At 48.2% G+C, this 21,579-nt stretch overlaps 9 protein-coding genes across 9 annotated transcripts; 4 read left to right on the top strand and 5 right to left on the bottom strand.

The window, feature by feature from the left end:
- Positions 1-1,014: 1,014 nt before the first annotated feature.
- EYB26_004213 (uncharacterized protein) lies at positions 1,015-2,658 on the top strand (the record flags this gene model as incomplete). Its single annotated transcript, XM_054263507.1, has 1 exon — positions 1,015-2,658. One exon carries the CDS (start codon positions 1,015-1,017, stop codon positions 2,656-2,658), a length of 1,644 nt encoding a protein of 547 aa, XP_054119482.1.
- A 627-nt stretch (positions 2,659-3,285) lies between these two features.
- EYB26_004212 (uncharacterized protein) lies at positions 3,286-3,974 on the bottom strand (the record flags this gene model as incomplete). The annotated part of the gene is made up of 3 exons (XM_054263506.1): positions 3,286-3,677; positions 3,734-3,850; positions 3,908-3,974. 3 exons carry the CDS (start codon positions 3,972-3,974, stop codon positions 3,286-3,288), a joined length of 576 nt encoding a protein of 191 aa, XP_054119481.1.
- A 599-nt stretch (positions 3,975-4,573) lies between these two features.
- EYB26_004211 (uncharacterized protein) lies at positions 4,574-6,529 on the top strand (the record flags this gene model as incomplete). Its single annotated transcript, XM_054263505.1, has 2 exons — positions 4,574-4,740; positions 4,795-6,529. The coding sequence occupies 2 exons, from the start codon at positions 4,574-4,576 to the stop codon at positions 6,527-6,529; spliced, it is 1,902 nt and encodes a 633-aa protein (XP_054119480.1).
- Positions 6,530-6,708: 179 nt separating this feature from the next.
- Positions 6,709-8,424, bottom strand: EYB26_004210 (uncharacterized protein; the record flags this gene model as incomplete). Its single annotated transcript, XM_054263504.1, has 2 exons — positions 6,709-8,270; positions 8,331-8,424. The coding sequence occupies 2 exons, from the start codon at positions 8,422-8,424 to the stop codon at positions 6,709-6,711; spliced, it is 1,656 nt and encodes a 551-aa protein (XP_054119479.1).
- A 658-nt stretch (positions 8,425-9,082) lies between these two features.
- Positions 9,083-9,745, bottom strand: EYB26_004209 (uncharacterized protein; the record flags this gene model as incomplete). The annotated part of the gene is made up of 3 exons (XM_054263503.1): positions 9,083-9,133; positions 9,190-9,548; positions 9,613-9,745. 3 exons carry the CDS (start codon positions 9,743-9,745, stop codon positions 9,083-9,085), a joined length of 543 nt encoding a protein of 180 aa, XP_054119478.1.
- Positions 9,746-10,843: 1,098 nt separating this feature from the next.
- Positions 10,844-12,695, top strand: EYB26_004208 (uncharacterized protein; the record flags this gene model as incomplete). The annotated part of the gene is made up of 2 exons (XM_054263502.1): positions 10,844-11,818; positions 11,871-12,695. The coding sequence occupies 2 exons, from the start codon at positions 10,844-10,846 to the stop codon at positions 12,693-12,695; spliced, it is 1,800 nt and encodes a 599-aa protein (XP_054119477.1).
- A 162-nt stretch (positions 12,696-12,857) lies between these two features.
- Positions 12,858-13,834, bottom strand: EYB26_004207 (uncharacterized protein; the record flags this gene model as incomplete). The annotated part of the gene is made up of 5 exons (XM_054263501.1): positions 12,858-13,052; positions 13,117-13,279; positions 13,339-13,548; positions 13,610-13,642; positions 13,713-13,834. The coding sequence occupies 5 exons, from the start codon at positions 13,832-13,834 to the stop codon at positions 12,858-12,860; spliced, it is 723 nt and encodes a 240-aa protein (XP_054119476.1).
- Positions 13,835-14,364: 530 nt separating this feature from the next.
- On the top strand, positions 14,365-15,375 carry EYB26_004206 (uncharacterized protein; the record flags this gene model as incomplete). Its single annotated transcript, XM_054263500.1, has 1 exon — positions 14,365-15,375. One exon carries the CDS (start codon positions 14,365-14,367, stop codon positions 15,373-15,375), a length of 1,011 nt encoding a protein of 336 aa, XP_054119475.1.
- A 794-nt stretch (positions 15,376-16,169) lies between these two features.
- Positions 16,170-21,110, bottom strand: EYB26_004205 (uncharacterized protein; the record flags this gene model as incomplete). Its single annotated transcript, XM_054263499.1, has 2 exons — positions 16,170-17,762; positions 17,817-21,110. The coding sequence occupies 2 exons, from the start codon at positions 21,108-21,110 to the stop codon at positions 16,170-16,172; spliced, it is 4,887 nt and encodes a 1,628-aa protein (XP_054119474.1).
- Positions 21,111-21,579: the final 469 nt, after the last annotated feature.

Here is a 21,579-nt window from a genome sequence, read left to right as displayed (position 1 = left end):
ATAATACTGACATTGCTGAAGCTGGCTGTCTACATTCCTTGGAGTCTTGACATACCGATGAGCCGGACATGAGAAGGCTAACATTGGTCAGGACGAGGACCTGCCTGCTTGGCATTGTGGAGAGACTAGAAAAGCCGCTGACGAGACGATTGGTAGGATTCACTACTCTTTATCTATGGTGTTTAACAATGTATGCCAGATATACAGACTATGTGTATCGATTCTCTTGACTCAGGTTTTGTGCATGACGTTTACACCCTCAGTCACCATACGACTAGTCTTCTCCAAGCTAACGCTGTCGTGTTTGAGGGACAGGTCTTGTTCTAGCCGATGAAACCAAGGATCCAGCCTGCAAGACAAATGGTTCCCACACCAGGTTTTCTATACATAAAAACCATCTATTGGTCACTGGTCGAATCTGGAGACCCGCAGTAGCAGACCCGACATTATGACATGGCCGCATTTGGAAGGAGTGACTTGGGACATTCCTCTCTGTGGCTATGCCGAGGCCTTTCAACATACTCCGACAGGACTTGACTGGAATGCCAGCCATCCCAAATGGCCGTATGAGAGGCTCTTCCACCATCAATCTTCGACATGTTGGCTGAGATGTGTCGTGATAGCAGCATTCCGAGACTCTTTCTTTAGACACTCTGGAATGCGGTCTCGAAAGTCGGAGGCTGGTTGGACATGCACACACACTTCAAATACCGCCTCTTGTCTGTTTGTTTACTTTGTTTCTTTTGCATCCATTCATCAAGTGTCAAACATCGTTTCCTGTGTTTGTTTGATTTGCTTCTTTTGCATTGCAGTCAGCCTCAATCTCGGATCTTCGGAAGACCGCATTGCCCTATCCAACGGTTCCGTTGGTCGATCAATCTTGCCCTAATTGGGGACTTCTTGACAGCCTGTATACTTGCACCAATCGTTGGAAAACGTCAACGACATTATCCATAGATCCATGACATTTTCCTCTAACCAAAAGCGGAAAACACTGCCCACCCAGTCCTCAACATGTTCGCCCCAGCGTTTGACCATTCTTTCAATGACTTATTCAACCAATACGTCAACTCAGACCCCTCTGCTAGTGGTGACGGGAGCAAAGACGTCCACTTTGGCAGTGACTTTGACCAGTTCTTCTCTGTGGGCCCCTTTGCCAGTGACTGTGGCGAACTTTCACCCTCTGAATCCAAGCATTTCCAACAACCATCACCGCAAAGTTGGCGTAAGGATGCATGGACAGTACAACAAGACTCCTTAAATGATTTTCAGTTACATCAGCCCAGACCTGTCCACGACACAGTGCAACCCTCTGAGGTTGTCTCTGGCTTTAATGCTGTAAGCCTTGAAGAGTCGTCTCCCGAAGCTCTTGGTCTCTTGTCTACATCGCCATCCTCTCCTCCAGTGACACCCAGTCGCAAAGTCCACTCTAAGAGCGCTCCAATCACCCCTAAAAACGCCCGCGTACGGAAAGCGAATGATCTTGCTACTCTGCATCGCAAACAAAGCTCCTCTCCAAGCTTGATGCGCTCAGCGCATCTTCAGAGGTCGAAAATGGCATATCCCGAGAATTGGTCTGCTCGATTGCAGCAATTTAACAGCCAGTTGCGTGGTGACGAGCGACTTCCAGTATCACCTCCGCCATCAGATATCCTCGTTCAAAATGAGAATATGCGACGTGACAGTGGTATTCACCTCAATTCGAGCTCAGAGAACCTCTTGAGAGATTCAGCAGATTTCTCTCCTCACTATGCATCAGCCATGTATGCCAACAAATTACAGCAGCAACAAGCTAGCTTTATAAACCAGAACAGCTCAACGCCACCCCCTGTGGATGACATCTTTCAGACATCGTCATCGTCGGACTCACAGCAGTTACACGCGTGGCATGCAGACGCCCTTGCGTCTTCCTTCCAGCTGACATCTGACCTTAATGGCAACGATGGTCACTGGTGGAGCTCACCATTACCGACGCGTGTTTCGCAGCCTCAAAATCAGAACTCATACCTTGTCTCTTCCCTTGGCCACAAGCCGTCTTTGAATCCCACAATCCAACACCAGCAACAAAACCACCAAGACTTACTCCAAGGGGGTCTCATGATAGATTTCGGCTCAACGTTCGATCTTGGCGCGAATCCAGATGCTTTCTCATCTGCGGCACCCTTACATTCCACAACCGCGACGCACATTCCCACAACCTCTCATCAACAACCCACGTTCTCGCATCATCCTTACATATCGGCAACGCAGCCCACCCACCAACAACAACAACAATTTATCGCGAAGCCGTCGCGCACTCCGTCACTATCTCCTACAAACATGGCATCACCCAAATCGCACGCCGGGATGAAGAACACCACCCCACGACGTACCCACGTCCGGAAGCTGTCTTCCAACTCTACGTCAGCCCCCAAGCCTGTCAAACTTAACACTCCAACCAAGGGCGGCAAGGGGTCATCAAGCGTGTCATTTGTCAACTTCACACCAAATGACAGCAAAAAGATCCTTACAGGCGTTGCACCCAGCGGCAGCTCCAAGACAAAGGCTCGCCGAGAGCAAGAAGCCCGTGAGAAGCGCAGAAAACTCAGCGAGGCTGCCCTTCTAGCTGTCAGGAATGCTGGCGGCGACGTTGAGGCTTTAGAAGCCGTACTATGCTAATCTTACTAATACGGATATTTGTTCATCTAGCCTAATACATGTACTGTACTATTTATATACCTATTTGATTTAGAGGTCGGGCGTTTGTCGTTTGAAACATGTTGTCTTATAGAAACATTGCATCAATGTCTGTTAGTTAGTTATATGTTATGTTCAGTTGAAATATATACTACTATCATTATTCAAAAGTTTTCTCCTCAACGTAACGGTTTAGACCATGTCAGGTGAAGTATAGTAGAGCTGCGAGGTCTCTTGAATATATTGTGGAAAAATTAATACCTAAGTATGCTCACATAGGTCAATAGGACATTCTAATTATCGTTTACAATTTGTTATACATCTGTTATACATAGATCACTCATCGCCTCTTCCAAGGTTTCCAAGGTTACTTTCCTTTCGTCGCCACGAATTTCGATGTTAAAATATTTTACATATACTGCCAAAGATGCGAGGCACTTGTCAGTCTTGGTATATACAAGTGAAAATAGACATTCGTCTGGATGGCTGCCCGTTATAGCGACGTTTGGTCTGTCGCTTAATCTATTTCTGATAAGAGCATAGTATCAACAGTCTGGAGTTTTTGCTGAATGTTGTTTTCTGACTGCAACTTCTCTGGTAATTTTTTTTTTATCTTCGACTTGCGTCTGGTATCCACGCCTCTGGTTGCCACTTCTCTCCCGGACCTGTCGGGACCTTTGCTGCAGGACCTTTTGTCTTTTTGTTCTTATCGGCTTCTTTCTGGATTTCATCTCCCCCCTGTGTCTGATTCATAACACCAGGTCGTCGCTGGGATATCGGATCTGCTGGTTCCGTAGGATGTAATGTCTGATCGCTCGTTCGGGTAGCAGGTGTAGGTTGCTGAGTCTTCGGCTTGTCCATGAACGACGGCTTAGCTGCCCATTTCTCATCTGCGATCTGCGCAAGTTTCTTGATTTGAGCTTGTCGGATGAGATCTCTTTGCTGTTCCTCGATACTTGGGGGTTCGTGGCGGACGTATCGGAGCCATTGGTGCCATTGTGCTGTTTCATCGTAAGCCAAAAGTTTTCTCCTCGCCTCTATGAACAGATTCGCATACGGGTAATCTTCACATCTCCGTAGTGAGCTTTGGGATTGTATTTGACGATACGGCGGTTTCGGTTGGAGTTGAGCGCATCGCGGAATTCCCAGAAGGTATTACCGGACAAATCCTGGCCTGGTCGCGGAGTATTTCAGTTCAGATCCGTGAAATTCAGGGAGAATGTGTATGAACCAACTACCCAAGACCTCCTCCATGGAAGTTTTAGGGATTTCCATTTGAACCACAGACTATTCACCATTGCGCTGCTGGTTGTGACGAATTCAACTTTCTATTTTGGATGGCTGATGGTCGCGTCTTCGGACGGTCACTCTTTATGGCTTGTTAGAAAGTCATGAATATATCGTGAATGGTATCAATTGCAATAATTCGAAATGTAAAACATGAAAGCGATGGTGATTGATTTGATGGTTGGTGATGAGGCTAGAAAATTAATGATGGGCGTCTTGCTCGGCAACTCGTAACTCCGAATTATTTTGCTGGCACGCAAGTGACACAACGTCATTAATGGGGCTGACCAACCAATCGCCCGCCAAAAGTCGCTCTCCCATACTTTCCCAAACAACTCGCACCACAACAAACTCAACTCCCTATTTACCTCTCTCTCTCACCCTTGACGAGTTATAGCTGCGAATTGCCTTGTTCTAGGTCAATTTATCTGATTTGATGAACGATTTCCTTTGCGCTGACCAAACGACACTTCCCAACTACTACCCCAACACCGAGACCCCGCTATCATTCCGGCCTGAAACGGAACTAGGCTTCTAAATATTGCTTGCCATATACACTGATATTGGTCATCTTGCATTGGATGTTTATAACAACGTCTAGATTTCCAAAATGGCTTCAGTGACAAGTCTAGATAAAGACTTGCGCAACATGCGCCTGTCCAAATACACTCCGCAGGCAGCGAACGAAGTACGCGATTGGATCGAGGAGGTTCTCCGTGAGAGACTACCATCTGGAGATCTACTAGATGCACTCAAAAATGGAGTTGCGCTGTGCCAGTATGGTTGATTCATATCTTTACGGCTTTTAGAATGAGACTAATCAGTCAACAGATTAGTGAACCTTGCTGTTTCCCCTGGCGTGAAATTCAAAGAGTCGGCAATGCCCTTCGTCCAGATGGAAAACATCTCTCACTTTCTGCACGCTTGCCAAATGGCGCCTTTGAGCTTACCTCCCCATGACGTTTTCCTCACCGTTGACCTATACGAACGCAAAGACCCAGCGCAAGTTCTGCAGTGCATAGCCGCATTTAGTCGTCGTGCCAATGCAATTCAGCCCAGCAAATTCCCGCGTCCTATCGGTGGAGTCAAGAGTAAAGGTGGGTTGATGAGTCCGCAAGGAACAGGACCCAGTTACGGCGTTGGCACTACCAGGTCTCGTGGCATTAGCAATGTGAGCCAGACCAGCTCGCCCACCTTTGATCCAACCAATAGGAATAATACATCCGGACGCGTTAGCCCGCATAAGACAGGACAGTCTCCGGCATCCCCGCCACCAACCCTAAGCAGCTGGAGCAAGAAATCAGATGAAGGAACGACTGCGCCGGCGTGGAATATCCATCAGTACGGATACATGGGCGGAGCAAGCCAGGGCAACCAAGGGGTAGCTTTTGGGGCTAGACGACAGATTACAGCACCTAGCCCTGTCGTACCTAGTCTTATAGAGAAGGAGAAAAGACGTCGTGAAGCTGAATTGGAAGAAGAGCGTCAACGGCAAGAGGAAGAGTTGCGTAAACAGCAAGAAGAGCAGCGCGCTAGGGAAGAAGAGGAGCGTCGTTGGGCGGAAGAAACGGCACGTATTAGAGAAATGGAACGCCAGGAAATTGAAAACGAGAAGATACGATGGGCTGAGGAGCAGAGGAAGTGGGAGGAAGAGGAACAACACCGGATGAGGGAAGAGAAAGACGCTGCGGAGAGACTTGAACAGGAGCGAGCACGCAAGCGAGCGTCTAGCGATGCCCGTCTGAATGGCCAGTTCCTTAGCCAGTATCAGGCGACGCAAAAGACGGATGAAGAGTCAGCAGAATCCCAACGTATCAAACAGCTGGAAAGAGAGCTCGAACTGGCTCGAGAACGCGAGAGGAAATATGAGCAAGAAAGGCAAGATCTCAAAGCCAAAGAAGCAGCACGTAAAGCTCGCTCGCGTAGCCGAAGCCGACCACGACCCGTTCAACCCAGCTATGATTTCACTTCCCAAGAAGAAGAGAGGAAACTCCTCCGATCTGAGTGGAAACAGCAACAGAAGAATGTTGCTCCCGTTGTTGAACAAGAAGATACGCCGCCTGCTCTACCATCCCGGCCGTTGCCAAACCCAGCGGAGGCCGCTTCGCCGCCATCCCGACCTCTTCCCGACCCCTCCAAGTATAGTGGTGGTAGAGACAGTAGAGTCGACCGCTTCCTTGCCTCTAACCCAGCGCCAGTACAATCGCGACCAGTCGCTCACCGACCACAAGATTACTCCACAACATCTGAAGTCGATGCCGAGAACGATCGCCGAATCGCCGCACAGGAAAAGACCAAAGCCGGTGGCTGGGCTTCAAAGTCACTTCTTGAACGCGAAATGGAGCGCGAGCGCGAACGCCAACGCGAATGGGAGGAGAACCAGAAACGGACCGCTGATGCAGCGAAGCGTGGTGTTGGGTCTGGCACAGGCAGTGGCCCTGGCCAAGGTGCATGGGATGTGCATCAATACGGCTATATGGGCGGCGATAGTCAGAATCGCGGAGGTAATGGACTTGGTGTGTCAGGACCTAGGCGACAGATTATAGGACCTCGTCCTCCGCCATAGATATTATTCTGTTGATAACCCAATTTTCGAGTTGCTAGCATTACATATCCTTTTGTTTCATGTGTATGTGTTCTAGATAGTCAATTACCGATGGTACATTTAGCGTTCTGAATCAAGTATATTATTATATCTACAGCAATGAGTACTCTTAACATGTATCTAAGAAAGTTGTTTCAATTTCAATCTTCATCCGAGACATCAACCTGAGGCAATAACTCTTCCACCAAATAAAGCAACCGATCCGCACTCTCAACCAGCCACGACCACTCATCGCCTTCCATCTTGCGACTGGTTTTGTTTCGACGAATCTCTGCTTCGGCTTTCGCTATTCTCCTCTCATTGCCCGTCATGACCGCTTCTCTCAAGATGGGGGTGTTGCGAAGCGCGTCGTTCCTAGCTAATAAAATAGTCAATGCTTCCAGCAGAATCGAGTACTTGGCATTATCGACTGCACTGGTTGTATTGGCGGAGTACGGGAGGTAGCATTCTTGGAGTTTTTGTTGATGCAGATAGGCATCATTTGAATTTGGAGCGGCGCTTTCTCGCATGCGCAGAATCAGGGTCTCGCATAATGTGCTTTGGGCGTCTACTGTCATCCAGGGGAGTGTTTGCGGTGAGACAAAGGTCTGAAAGATGGGGAGCGGGAGGTGTCGAATGTTTTCCACGAATAAGTGGTAGAGAGCATCGGTGGGCATGAATGTTTTTGGCATGGCTAGAGACACTTTGATCAAGAGACTTAATAGACGTTGCCGAAGTTCGAGAGAGTGAAAGCCACCGTAAGCAGCGACATCGCCCTTGGCCTGAGCATCATCCGCCACCTTTTTCGCTTTCTGTTCTTCTTTTGCTGCCGTTTCTCCAATGAGAGTCAGGTCAGCGACTCTTGTACCTCGACGAGCACGTTTAGGTCGAGTTCTTGTAGATTTGTCCGGCACATCTGAATCATCTTCATCCTGGAAGAGATAATCGCCATACTCGTCTTCATCGATATTCACTTCTGTTCTCTTCCTCGAGTTGGGGGTCTTATTATCTTCTCCTTGCTGCTGCTCTTTTAACTCATTTTTGAAAACCTCGCGAAACTCAGTTAATGCAGTGGCGCTACCATCGGCAAAAATAGCTCGCAGTATACGCCGGTTCCGACCATAACCCGTAGTATCTGTATCAATAAATTTCCATATCAAGCTGTCTTTCAACGGATCTTCCGACTTGTTCGCACTGTCTGCAACGACCATTTTCTCTCGCTCTATCCAGTCCATTTCCATGGCCAGACACATGTATTCAAGCCATATCTGCCACCTTTCCCAGCGTCGTGGGTATAGGACCGAACAATTAAATGTCCAGCCAACTGCATGCCAGAAATCCTCAGCTCGCGACCATATGGACTTTGACTTTGCAAGGTCCAGGTTCAATGGTGTCTCGTCGTCATCAAATCCGGAGACAGATGTTGTCTGCTCATCAACCTTCCACTGACGGCCATGTCTTGATGAGTCGAAGTGCGTGAATGTGAATGCAACGTTTAGTTTCGAGGAGATCGGTCCCACCAACTGTAAGGTGAGCCGGAGTAGCTGTAGTGCCGCACTTGCTGAGTCTTTCTCCTCTTTTGATTTCGCTTTGGTGGTGGTAGTCGGGTGCACGAGCAAAGTTGCTGCGAGCGCTAAATGCTGGGGGGCTGGCACATATGCCGGGGCGTGCGTCGGGGTTCCGTAGGATAATATATGCAATAGCAGCGTTAAAGCTTGGGAGTCTGCGACAATCAGATAATCAGCTTCCTCAGTTCATGGGACATTGCATCTAGTACACCTACATAGCTTCTCCTCAAAGTAGATGGCACAATGTTGGCGCAATTCGTACGGGAGGGGTTTCGTGCCCCGAAATTCAGATTTGGTCTCCTGGGCCATGGAGGCTACGACTGAAAGGGCTGGATTGGCTGCCGAGGAATCGTGACATTGTCATAAGGAAGATTAAAATGGTAAGTCAAGTCATATAGGCATCTGTGAGCTGTCAACGTCGTCAACGTCAACTCGTCAGTGAGTGGTAGGTGTTACCAGGAAGTAATTGAGTCGGCGCGTGCAAAAGAGTCGCGCTGGCTTATCGATAAGGGGGCTTGTGCCGCTATACGTTATCCCGTTATCCCATGGTACGCGGTTGTCTAATCTAGCCCGAAATGGCTTGATGCATGTGACTTGTCTGATATTGCTCCAAAAGTTCGACCTCAGAGGTCGCAGTTATTGATATAAATAGATTCACAGATTACGTAGTACATTGAAAGGCTGTGGCTCCTACTTCTATCGTGCCGCCGAGACAATAGACCATCGGACTCAACAACCCAAACCGCGGACAGTTGAAAATGCCAAGTTATTTTATTTTTAATCTTTTCTCAATATAGTTCTATCTATGCTAGTCCGCTTGCCGCGCGGCCAAAACGCTATGCTCATTTACGGTGGACAATGAGTGGCTTCTGTCGATATAGATGGATGACCAGTGAGATGAATATTAAAGGAGCGCTGTCCCTGAGACTGTTGCAAAAGGAAAGTAATAATGTCACAAGAAATGAAGCTAAGAATCATCCGCGATCTCTGAGAAAAAACCTATCCGCATACGGTGAGACTGTAGAGGTTAGCACGAGCAGATCTTTCAAATGTGCCGGAGATGGCGTCACTCACAATGGGTAATTTAGGAATGACAACGCCTAATGTAGCCAAAAAGTTGATAAGAAAAGAGGTCAAGTCGTAGTGAGTGTAATGAGTGCTGAGGAGGAATAGGATAATAGGCACACTAAGCAAGAACTTTTTCGCAGGGGTATATTGGTCCCCATTGTCGATTTGCTCCCACATGTTGAGGTTGTCGTAAGCGCCGGCGTTGAACTCAAAGGGAATTCCTCGGACCCAATGGAACATGATGAATGTGACAAACATATAGGTGATATTGGTGAGCGTCCACGATGTCTCTTGAGACACTCCGGGGATGATATCATAGAAGATCTTTAGCGCAGCAATCAAGACGAAATGGATCGTCCAGGCACCTATTTAACCACCATTCTATTAGCATCGGTGTCATTTGGGCCACTCTCATCTCAAGTCACTCACCCTTTGCATTAACCCAATTGGCATTAAGGTTAGGCAGAGCAGCTTGATCGCTCATTTGTTCATTTGACTCGATAGGTTCCTGATAGATGATGCTGCTCGACCTCCTCCGCCTTCCGCCTTTTGACTCACTCATCTTTCTATCCGGGGATGACCGCGCGGTACCTCCGTCGACGTCCGGCGGGAAGGAGATAGTCCGGGGGATAAGTAGGGAAGACAGTTTGGCGGTATTGAAGAGGTAGATGTTGACGAGTGGGCGGGTTCCGAGAGTAATTTAGACGCAAGCACGTAGCTGAGAATCAGTCGCTGCTTGGAGCTATATAGGACGGATGATGTCCAGGCAGCGGAGTTCCGAAAAAGGGCGAGGTTGTACGAGCGTCTTCCGTCGGTGAAGAGACCGAGGAGAAAAGAACAAGGAGAGGGACTGGTAAGGTCGTGTGTAGTGAGGAATGGATAGGCAGAAGGAAAGAGACGATAAGTCCGAGGTCAGAGTAGACGAAGGATGTAGTTGGAATATAATAGTTTGAATTCGGACCAGGCAGCAAGAAATGAGTGGTTTGTCTGGGGCGATTGCGTGGTTGTGTTCGGGAGGGAGTATTGGCTGTCCAGAGTAGAGGGTCAGTAAGGCCAGACTAACAAAACAGCTGCTAAAACTTCATCCCCGATCGGACTAGCGCAGCGAGTTTGTTTGCTTGGTTTGTCTGGTTCGTCCCGGCCTGGGTTAGCGTAGTTGTGGAGGCGAATATGAGAAGAATCACCATCCTCAACAACGTTGGACACCAGATATATAGGTTGCCAGATATTGCTTGAGGACTGTTAATTTGCGGAATGAAGCGAAGAGCTATTTATACATATTGAACTAGCAGGTGCACAGTATTCGCAGCCCTTCCTCGGAGAGAACTGTACTATGTAGTATGAGAGGAGTACAGAGCATTGCGTGCCAAGACTTCCCTGCATGTGATTGGCTGGAGCTTGTGCCTTATTCCATTTCCTCAAGTCCAATCTTTTCAAAAAAAAAAAAAAATTAAGACTGCTTCCAACCGATAACGACAACAGAGAGCAACCCAAAACTTGGGATCAGAGAAGGAAATTTGTATCGCGCGAGTTGGTATCCCAGTATGCTGCGCGGTCCCATTTTCTACCACGATCCCCCCGCCTAAGTCCGATGTGACTTTTTTGAAACTCCATCGTTCGGCAGATATTCACTTTTGCGTGCAGCACAGCGTAGCTGATGATGGCGGGCGTGTCCGACGACGAGGGCGACTCGCGCACTGCTTCAGTCGGCCAAACGCGATCACAATCGAATCCTAGTCCCTCTACATCCGGAAAGAGAAAGTCGCGAAAGCCCAACAAATCGGCAAAGAAGGATTTGGAAGACTTCGTGCCCCAAGGAGCGAAATTTAGTACGACTCCGCTAGAAGTAGATCCAGAGAACTCTACCTCATCGTCTGGATCCGAGTCATCAAACAGCGACAACGAACCCGAGCACAATATGAACAAGCGACGAAAGATAAATGCCCCTGCAATTAATTGGAATCAAGCAAGCCGTTCTGCTATTCGCATTACTCTTGGCGCGAAACCCGCAGCTGCAGTTGTGAAGGCTCCACAAGCCAAGTCAGCGTTTGATGCAGTGAATGATAAGTTCTTTAGGAGCCGCAGCGCGTCTACTTCCGACGGCGAAGCACCCAGCAAGGACGATGTTGGTGCGACCAAACCTAGCCCCAAGGCCAACAACGAGAAACCAAAAACATACTTTGTCGATGACTCGGATGGTTCAGACTCGGGAGAGCTTTCTGAAGGAGATGATTCAATGATGTTGAATATTGGACAGCAAAGCAATGACCATGGCATGGACGGCGCCCAGGATGATGTAGTTCTCTCCACACCTCCGTTCATTGTCGATGCCACTCCGAATCTTCGCTCTACCCAACTTGATCAACCAGATACGCAAGAGACTGGTAGTATTTTTTCAGAGCCCTCAATCACGCAGCTTCCCCCGCAGTCAAAAGCCGAGGCATTCGCCGAATTTGCTGCAGATTATACAACGTCTCCGGCTATCCTTGCAGATCTCAAAGTCAAAGACCGTGAGATACAAGCTCGGTTCTTCTTTTATAACTCTAACATTAATGAACTCGATTTAACGAGACCTATCTCGTGTACGGAGTGCTTACAGGAGGGGCATCTTGCTGCCATCTGTCCAACTAAGGAGGTTTGTTAACCTTGCATTCGAAACTCTTACATCCCAGCTAATCTCTTTTTAGTGTGAGAATTGTGGCGCTTGGAATCTACACGAGAGTCGACTATGTCCCTCTGTAAGACGATGTCAGCGTTGCCGAGAAGCCGGTCACGATTCCCACAACTGCCCATCTAGTTTGAAAGCCTCCGCTGCGGAGACTCCATGCGATTATTGTGGCTCTGATACTCACACCGAATTCGACTGTGATAAATTATGGAAGTTTCCTAGAGCACAGCCTCTAGACGGCCCAATCAAAGTCTCCATATCATGCAGCTATTGCACCAACAAAAACCATTTGTTCGGAGATTGCCCTCTCAAGAAGGTACCATCAACGTCGAGCACATTCTCATTGAAAGATTATACCCCATCCGTGATTACCAACCTCAATTCCGTGATCGGACCTAAGAAGGCAGATGATCCGGGAATGAACATCCGTGGCCGCGCCGGGCATCCACAAAATACAACGCCAACCGACGATGAAGATACGCTAGTACTTCATGGAAAGAGATCCCAGCCAAACCCTCGCGGCGGGCGAGGCAAGATCACTTTCAGAGGCGCCCTCGGCCAAAATCGAGGTCTACATGGACAGCAGCCTCCCCCTCCTCCGCCGCCACAGAATCTCCCCCCTTTACCCCGTGAACCACCGCCTCCTTTTCGACCTAGAGACTACCGAGATCGAGACGATGACTTTAATAGACAACGCAAACGTTCCCGTTCTCCTCCATCTAGTTATAGACCCTCACCGGGAGGTTTTTCAAGAGGAAACTCAGGCCCCCCTCCTCGAGGACGCGGTGGTAGAGGCCGCGGTCGTGGCAGAGGAGGCGATCAGTACCGCCCTGGCCGGCGGTAAAATACCATACAATAGCATATAACTAGAAAGCGGCCTATTCTTCTTTTGCATACCCGCATCTATGGCGTCGTGGGAATGATATCACGAGTTTATTGTAATATATGAATATTTATCTGTAGATATAACATGTTGGAGCTTTCCTTTCCTTGAACGCGAAAAGTTCTATGTGCTGCAGGGATCGGCACTGTTATCGCCCACAAACCCATTTTCCAGGATATTTATAAGTTCGTCGAGTCTTGAAATACAAATGTCAGTGTGTAGATGCTCCTTAAGATGAGTATTGCGCTCGTTTACAAGGAGCACAGTGGCTGCACCGGCGGCATGTCCTGCCGTCATATCGTCAATGCTATCTCCGACCTATAGGAACGTCAAGTCAGCCTTTTGCTTTTACGGCAGAATTCGAAGTCAGTAATTATCATACCATAATCATACTCTCTGCGCGATTGCTCAAGCCCCACTGCTCTGCAATATGCAGGAGCCCAGAGGGCTCTGGTTTGGGCAGCAGATCAGGTGTATCGCGCGTCACAATCGGCTCAAAGATATGATTTGGAAGATGATTCGTCAAGAGATGCGTTACAGGCGCTCTATTACCAACATTAGACTTTTTACATTAGTCAATTGCAAGCCATATGTTTGAACTTACTCAAAATTCCTCGTGCATAAAGCCCGACGTATACCCTTCTTCTCAAGATAGTCCATCAAGGTGACGAGGCCCGGCTGAGGCTGCTGTGCAAGCATTGCCTCGCGCTCGACTGCCTGCACTTTTGCGACGGCTTCGGTACGGGCTTGCTCCGTGGGCAGATTGCGAATGTGTTCTAGGATATCGGTTTTTTGATCGATTCCTAGAGCGGATCTAGCAATTTCTTTAGTCAATGGTTCTTTTTTTTCCCCATGCGGAGATGATTCATAGGTACCGCATTTGTGTGAACATATAATGTTGTGGAAGGCTGTTACAAGGTTATCAGCAACTTCAGTCTAGTAATGAATATAGACTATCAATATCAAGCACAAACTGACCAAAGAGTTCCATCGACATCGAAAACAATGCCTTTCAATTTCGGCGCATCGCTTGTATCTGAAATTTGCTTCAAGGGAGCGAACCTGCGGGGTCGCGCAGGTGTAGTCTGTATGGAAGCCATGCTTCTTTGAAGCCGCAAATATCGTAGCGAAGCTTTAGTGACCGGTAGCCGTGAAAGTGGACGTATCATCTACGTATTTGTATTCTTAGTTCAGGGGAACAGCAAGGAGGGTGCCACTGTGCCGAGGTCTTGGAAGATAGATAGAGTTGATCAATGAACGAAGAAGATAACGATAATCGGGATATCCCCACCTTTCCGTTTTTGGTAATTAGCTTGATGGTCTGTATACAAACATGTCCCGAGAGAGAGGTGAAGGCTTATCAGGAAGATATTTTCAGTTCATGTCGTATTAATTAGGGCTGGATTTGGAGAGGTTAGGGTAAGTGTTAGGTTTCCAAGGTTCGATGTCTACAACCACTCCTTCCTCTCCGTGCTCTTTCCTTTGGTGCATCCGGTTTGTGTAGGTTAAAAAAGTCACCATCCGACCTCTCAAGCTCTCGAATCATGTTCATACAACAGACATAGCAAAATAGCACTGTATCAGTTTCTGTCTATACTCAGTCTGCGATATATTAGCCCATTGACCCATCATGGAAGCCCGAGCCCTAGGACGACTCCTGGACGATAAGAACCATTCCATCTGTCTGAACTGCAAATCCTCCAAGCTTTTCCATCTCATATTCTGGATTGCATACTTAATCTTCTTACGAGCCCTAAACTTTTTACCTTGCTGCATCAATCTCTCACCAGAATGGTTCCAAGCGCATATTACAAGAGTCGAGTCCCGCATTGTGAACATCGTTATCTCAATCATTCAGATAATCTCCGGCAGAGACATATCCTATTCGTCCTTCTCCAAGAACAATTTCCGAGCCAGCCGTCAACGCGATGGGAGCTACGAAAGTAGTATCATGTCTACAGGTCTAGCAGAAAACCTCATGACACCGGGCGACAGCTCCCTTGAAACCAACTATATACCCCCAGCAATGTTCGTCCATCAACCGGATATAGCATATCTCCGCCCTCGAGCGCCTCGACCTCCTTATTTTCGTCGCAATTATGAGAATTCCCCACGGTCGTCTTCAGTAAGATCGCCCTTACCATCCCCCATCCACGCCAACGGGGGTGGTGGTGGTCGTCGAAACGACAACAACAACAACCATCGCGCGATGATTCAGTCACGCAGTCTCGATGGAACCGTATCACCGCCCCCATTCGCAGAGCCGATTCCTCGAATACCTATTCCACCTATACCAGCCTTCATTGCTCGTATGCCCTTCGTATCTGTCAGCGACTCCATATATTCATCGTCTTGCTCCACACAACTCCCGGCTGCGTCCTCTGAGGCTCAGACGTATATCGACCTACTACCGAGGCGCCCATTTGAGGATTCTGATGGTTCTCGCCATGTGAATGTTTCCAATAGGAATGATGCTGGAAGTGCGTCAAGTGTTCCTGCCCGTTCTAGACCCGATGTGCACTCCGGCACTCTGGCTGCCGTGGCACAGCATTATGCGCGAATGAATTATAGACGGAGCAGAAATGTGAGATCGTCCTCTGCGCCGGTGACTCAGAGTACCGTAAAGGATCCGAAGCTATGAATCAAGGGTCCCTAGGAGGGAAGTTTGGATCTCTGTTCTATGCCTATTGACACTAATGTTTGAGTCAGTTCAGTTTCTTGTTTCTTTGATTGTATAATAAATGTAGTGCTATTGTATACATACCTGTCAGTCGTAATAACTCCAGGGACTTGCCCTCCTAATCAGAAATAATGACCCTTTTTGTCTGGTATGAGGTGGATGAATAATGAAGAAGAAACCTTTTTGCATTTATTGTACTGATGACATTCCCTCGTCCCTCGCGGACTGTAAAAATCATGATTCTAGAATCGTGACTCGTTGACGGAAAAAAAAAAACTTCATACATGCCTATGATAATTAATCGTCGAACTTGAAGAAAACAAGAAGCCCCTCCTTATTGATATCATGTGTGTGAAAAGAAAAATACATGCAATGAAAAGAGATATGAGAAAGAAAAAAAAGGAACTAAGAGGCATAGATTTTTCATGAGAGACGTTATGAGTTTCGTTATTGACATGTACGAGAAAATGAAACAAAAAGAGAGAAAAAAAAAAAAGACATGAAAAGGAAAAAGATTAAGCCGAGGAAAGAGAAAACTCCATGCTCGCTCAATGCAGAGACATATTATTATGTTCATCCATGGTGGCCATAGTAAGTAGGTAGAGAGAAAGGAAATATCAAAGCTTCACCCTTTTTTCTTTTCGCTCGCAAAATCACAACAAATAGTAATCCGAAAGTAAGAAATAGAAAGACAAGAACATTGTCCTTCCTTTCTTGAATGTTTCTTTTCTAGCTCTGCAAACTTTGTTTCAGGATCAGTACTCGTCATCGTCGTAGTCGATCTTGTTGGGGCTTCCACGATACTGAGTGCGTTTGATGTTGCTAGGACTGAACTGTCCAGAACTAGTGATTGGCCTAGGCCCAGTAGGCTTTCGAGTCGGCGGTGCATTGACCGGAGATGCACTACCACGGCTGTTCTGGGCAGAGAACCGATCAGTATGCGGAGAACCGGCGTCTTCCTTGATCTTAGGGGGTCGTTGAGGTACCAATGGTCCGGCATCTTTGACTTTTGGCGGACGAGGAGGTCCCCTAGAGGAGCTCACTTCGGAATAACCTGCATCCGAGATTGGTGTCAAACGAGCATTACCGCTGCTCATTCTATTCGCATTGGTGCTATAATGAGGCAGGCTTGATTGTGATCCCCATCTCTCTGAAGTCGGGGAGGTCGGTGCATAGACTTGTGCTTGAGATTCCAAATGAGTTTGGTACCGATCAGTTGGGCCCTTCTGTGGCTGTGGGTGTTGCAAGTTCAAGCTATCACGGTGCGCCTTGTACTTTGGCCCCTCGGAAACTTGAGAAGGAACAAGCGGAGAAGGAGGACGGTTGTTCTGTTGTTCTTCATCCAATGTAAACGTGGATCGAAGACGATCATCGCCATGCGGATCGTAAAAGTCGCCAGTAGTGTAATGGTCTTTGTTTGCTAAATCCGAGCCGGATCGCGACATTTCTGATGATGGACGTTCCTTCCGAGCTGTCTGCATACTGTTGCGAACATTATCACCGGCCGAGGAGGCAGTCGTCTTGGACCATCGTGACATTTTGAAAAAGGAAGAGCTGTTTGATTTATGTTTGCGTGCTTTCTCATCTGACTTTCTTGGGGTGGTCTCCTGACTTCCCGAACCAGTAGGCACTGGCTTTCGCGGTGGTGTACCCAGATGTCCAGGAATACCCCGCTCATCGGGAACACGCTCATCGTATGGGACTTCTCTTTCTAAGAGCGGCTGCTCATACGCATCAACCTCTTCATCCCCTTCAAGTACAGTGCTGATTCGATTCTCAGATGCTCGGCGTGTATTCATCGGTCGCGCATCGGCTAGAGGTCGAGAGGAATTAGAAGTGTACCCAGACTGTCCGCCAGGAGATCCAGTGCCTGCTAAACCTTCAGGTTCATATCCGTCTGGATAAGCTCCTGCAATGACGTTTGAATTGAGACTGGCGGCATTCGTTGCTGGCCCTGTTCCAACACTTCCTTGAGCAGTTCGTAGAGCTTCTACTTCATCGAGAAGTTGTTCGAGCATGTCTTCAATCTTCGTCAAATCATTGGAAGACTTCAAGCTCAGGCTCTTCATAGCCCTCCTAAAGACGTTTCGTCGTTTTGCTTGAACCTCCTCGCCGTAATCAGCCGCAGCTAGTTGGCGGTTAGACCTTGATGCAGGAAGTGGACGCGGACCGCCGATAGCTCTGGTACGTTCATGTTGCTTCTCGTTTGCTTGTAAGATCATGTCATCTTGCTCAGCGATGAATTTCTTCATCTCCAAGAACGAACTTCGCATCTCAGCAGCGCTGCGAACAAGGGTGACTAGAATCTCAGTGTCTCTAGCATTGCGCTGAGCATCTCGAACGGTGAGCTATAATGACTGTTAGCAAATGAACGTAGTTTATGTGGGAATAATGAGACTTACGTGATTCATCAAAGCAATGATATCCTTTGATTCGATACTGTCGACACCCCGCCCTGTAGCGCTGTCGTAAATAGGAGAAGCAATGCCATGAGAGTAACCGCTGAAATGGCGTTGGTGGCCAGCCCCAACAAAAGGATCCTCTTCGAGGTCTCTGTTGTCAAAAAGCAGTGGAGGATTGGCATGATCGAGTGTGCTGAATTTATTGCGAGGTTCTGGTGTCCCATTGCTAGGGGACATGGGATTTGCCGCCGAGATGTAGCCCTCATCCTTGGCCCCTGGAGGAGTCGAGTAAATACGATAACCTTGATCATATGTTTGATCGTAGCCAATTCCACGTTCCGCGGCGGACAAACCCAGCCCTGCGCCCAAGACCCCACCGATCGCTGCGGTTGCAGCTGGGTTAAGATCATGCTGAGGAGAGGACTGGAGATCTCTGGCCTGTGGTGGAGTGGGGTTGTATGGCCAGTGATCCCTGCTACCATGAGGAACACTGCCGATGGGACCCTGGATGATGGAAGGATTGGTATTGATTTCCGATTCTTCTTCTTCTTCGTATTGTGCCTCCTCCGGGTGCATATCCTCTTGATTGTCTATGATAGTCGTATCGAGAAGATATCTTTCTTCACGTTCATCATCACGATCTTCGTCTGACTGGGTAACGCTCTGAGGAGGTGATGCTGCACCAAGACGCTTCGTGAACGACTTTTCGTCGTGGTTGTTAAGATCATATTCATGTTTCAGAGGACTTCCCTGACGAGAGCCACCGGCTTGACTATGCTCATGAAAATCTTCGACATGACTTCCATTAACAGACCGATTGAGAGAATCTGCTTGCGAACGAGCTTGAGAAAGACCGGATCTTGTGTCCATTACGGAAGGTTCCAACAAGGATGCTACTGCAGATTCGACGGCAATTGGAGTCACAAACTTTGGATTGACTGCAGCTCCTTCATTGAACTCCCTTGGAGAATCATCATAATCATCATAAGCATCGCCTTCGACGGTGTCGTGGTTCAAGCCTGCCTTGAAGTCCTCGTTGTAGTCGTCGTGATGATCTGCGAATGAGGAAGTCTCGTTCCAATCCGTTCCGGGCTCGCCTTCGATATTTCTGTCCGTTTCGTAGCCAAGCTCCGTGGCGCCTTCATCATGCTGCCTCAATATCTCGCTACGGCTCTCGAAGCTGATACCCTCAGGGCGCGTTGATCTGGCCAACTCTGTACTAGGCGCAGAAGACAGGGACTCTATGGAATATCTTCGGTCATCAGCTTCATTATCCTGGAGCGCTTCCTCTTGCTGAGTCTCGTGCAAGTCGTGATCACTAGCAACGCTTTGAATAGGACTCAAAGCACGTGGATGGTGTATGTTGTCCTCTAGACCAAGCATATCATGATCTGGGTGATGTCCAAGCAAGTTTCCAGCGGCAGCCGCCGCTATGGCATCACTAGTGCCTTCAAGGAAAACGTCGCCATCGATAGAATCGGCCTTCTCGTCAAGTTCACGATCACTGCGATGGCTCTGCCTGGAAGAAAGTTCCATGTGACTACCGAGTGGCGTTCCAGGACCGGGGGATTCCAAGCCATGTGGAGAGCCTCGAATGACTTCTTTGATTTGACGGGGCGTTGGCGTTTCTGTGTCGACAGTATCAGCAGTTCTTTGAGAAAGCAAGGAATCGCGAGTGAGTTCGGTGTCGATATCACTGCGAAATGGCATCGGTGGCACATTGTGTTTCTGGAAAACCAGTTCTGTGTCCAAATCATTGATGCTTCCCGATCCACTGCGACTCTTAGACTTGCGTTTCCTTGGCTTTTTACCCAGACTGGACTTCGAGTCATGGTGCTTGAGAGCGGCGGCTGTAAGTGCACTTCCGACAATGCCTGCGGCAGCTGCATCTCTGAGACCTTTACTCCTCTGGCGTCGTAACTTCTCCTCATCGGTAAATTCGCGTTGGTTCCCAGGAAGTGAACCCTTGCGAATACGGATGGATTCTTCGGGAGATGCGGATCCTGTTTCTCTCTCGCGGCGTCGCTCTTTGTAGCGCCTTCGGCGCTCTTCGGGGGTGATCGCCTCTTCTTTTTCAGGGGTTGCTTTTTCGGTGCTTGCCACAAAGAGGGAACTTCTGCTGACATCAGGTGCGCTTGAATGCTTTGAGAGGCGTCGCTTAGGCACATCCTTCGAGCTGACACCGCTTCCAGATTCAATCGTATCACGCTCGAACCTCAATTTGTTGTCGCTGACTTTCTGGTCCTTCTTGAGTTCTTTCAGTTCGGGTAGGATTAGACGTCGAATGGCGTCTTCCACGGTCTCAAGGAACTTGGTATTGTTCAAGGAGGACTTGGATGTGTTGGAGCGGAAAGATATAGCGTCACCGGACTTGTGGCAAGATGAAACATTTGAACCACTCAAGAGGCTAGACTCAATGCTCGGCTGCTCTTCCTCATCATACTTGTGGGAGCGTTTTTTCAAGGGCTTTGACTCGGTTGCAAGAAGCTCTTTGCCCTGTCGACCCCCATCGCCGGCATTCAACTTCTGAGCCACTCTATAAGCGATCCGCTCGCGGCTCAAACTTCGGCTTCTTCGTCTTGAGGGGGCCTTGAGAAGATCGGCGTCGGCTGTGTCACGGGCTTTGTCCAGACTTTGACTCCGCTTACGGCGTGGCATACCAGAAACCATAGAGCTATCAAGCATGCTATCTGCGGGCATTGATGATATTTCGGAGGTTGGCTGGATATAGCGCTCGTTGGATAAGTCGCTTCCATTTCCGCGGTCTAGGAATTCAATCTCAAGCGGTCGACCGTCATGTTCGTCATCAGTGACGCTTTGATCGTCATTGCCTGCAGTGGTGGATTTTTTCTTCGATGGAGTGCTGACAGAGATGCGTCTAGAGTAGTGTGGTCGTTTGCTACTGCTGCCCTCACGTATCTGAATTGTGTCGCCATGCTCTCGATTCTTCCTACCAGATGGAATTACCTTTACTCTGACGCTCGGCCTTGAGTGGGGCCTCGAGCCAGTCTTCTCACGTTCAAAGTACTCGATGAGCAGTGAAGTTTGGGACTGGTGGGACGTCCGTGAAAGCTTTGACGAATCGTCATCGTCTTTTTTGTTTGTTCGACGTCGAGTAGAAATAGTGATTGGACTACCATCATCTGGCAAAGAATAAGAAGACTTGTCAGTCCGTCGGGAAACGTCGGTAGCCATATCCGTGGTTGTGAGGCTGCTCCCCGTAGTATCGATTCTACTATCGACTATGGATTCGGTTGGTGCAGGTAATAAAGGACGGCGGGAATTTACGCCCATGATGTTGCTGGATTAACAAGAGGAGTGCATAATCGGTGATGTGTTTGGCAAGTAGAGATATCTTGTTTCCTATCTCAAATTTGGCCTACACTAATCAAGCTATGTCGAGGACAGCTAGGTGGAGATCGATCCAATGTAAACAGATGTTTGTGTGGGGTTATTGTAAATGTGAGCTCAACACGCAAAGGTAAAAGTAAACGGAAGAAAATAAATTATCGTCCGCGTATCGCCATGAGTTGGAGAGCGTTTGATCCAAGCAGGCGGTTGCAGGTCAGACCGTTTGCGAAGATGTCGTTCGATCAGTCGGTGAGCCCACTACTGATACCCTTGATAATGATAAGATATCAGCAAGGGAAGAGGCGAAAGACTGAGTTGCAACTTCGGAGTTGCTGAGGAATGTAAGTAATAGAGCTATTAAGGATATATTCGCTGTAAAAGACAATTTGAACAAATGCAAGGAAGAGCAAGG

Source organism: Talaromyces marneffei, chromosome 3 (assembly GCF_009556855.1).
Source record: "Talaromyces marneffei chromosome 3, complete sequence".
NCBI lineage: Eukaryota > Fungi > Ascomycota > Eurotiomycetes > Eurotiales > Trichocomaceae > Talaromyces > Talaromyces marneffei.
This window is presented reverse-complemented; position numbering and strand designations above follow the sequence as displayed.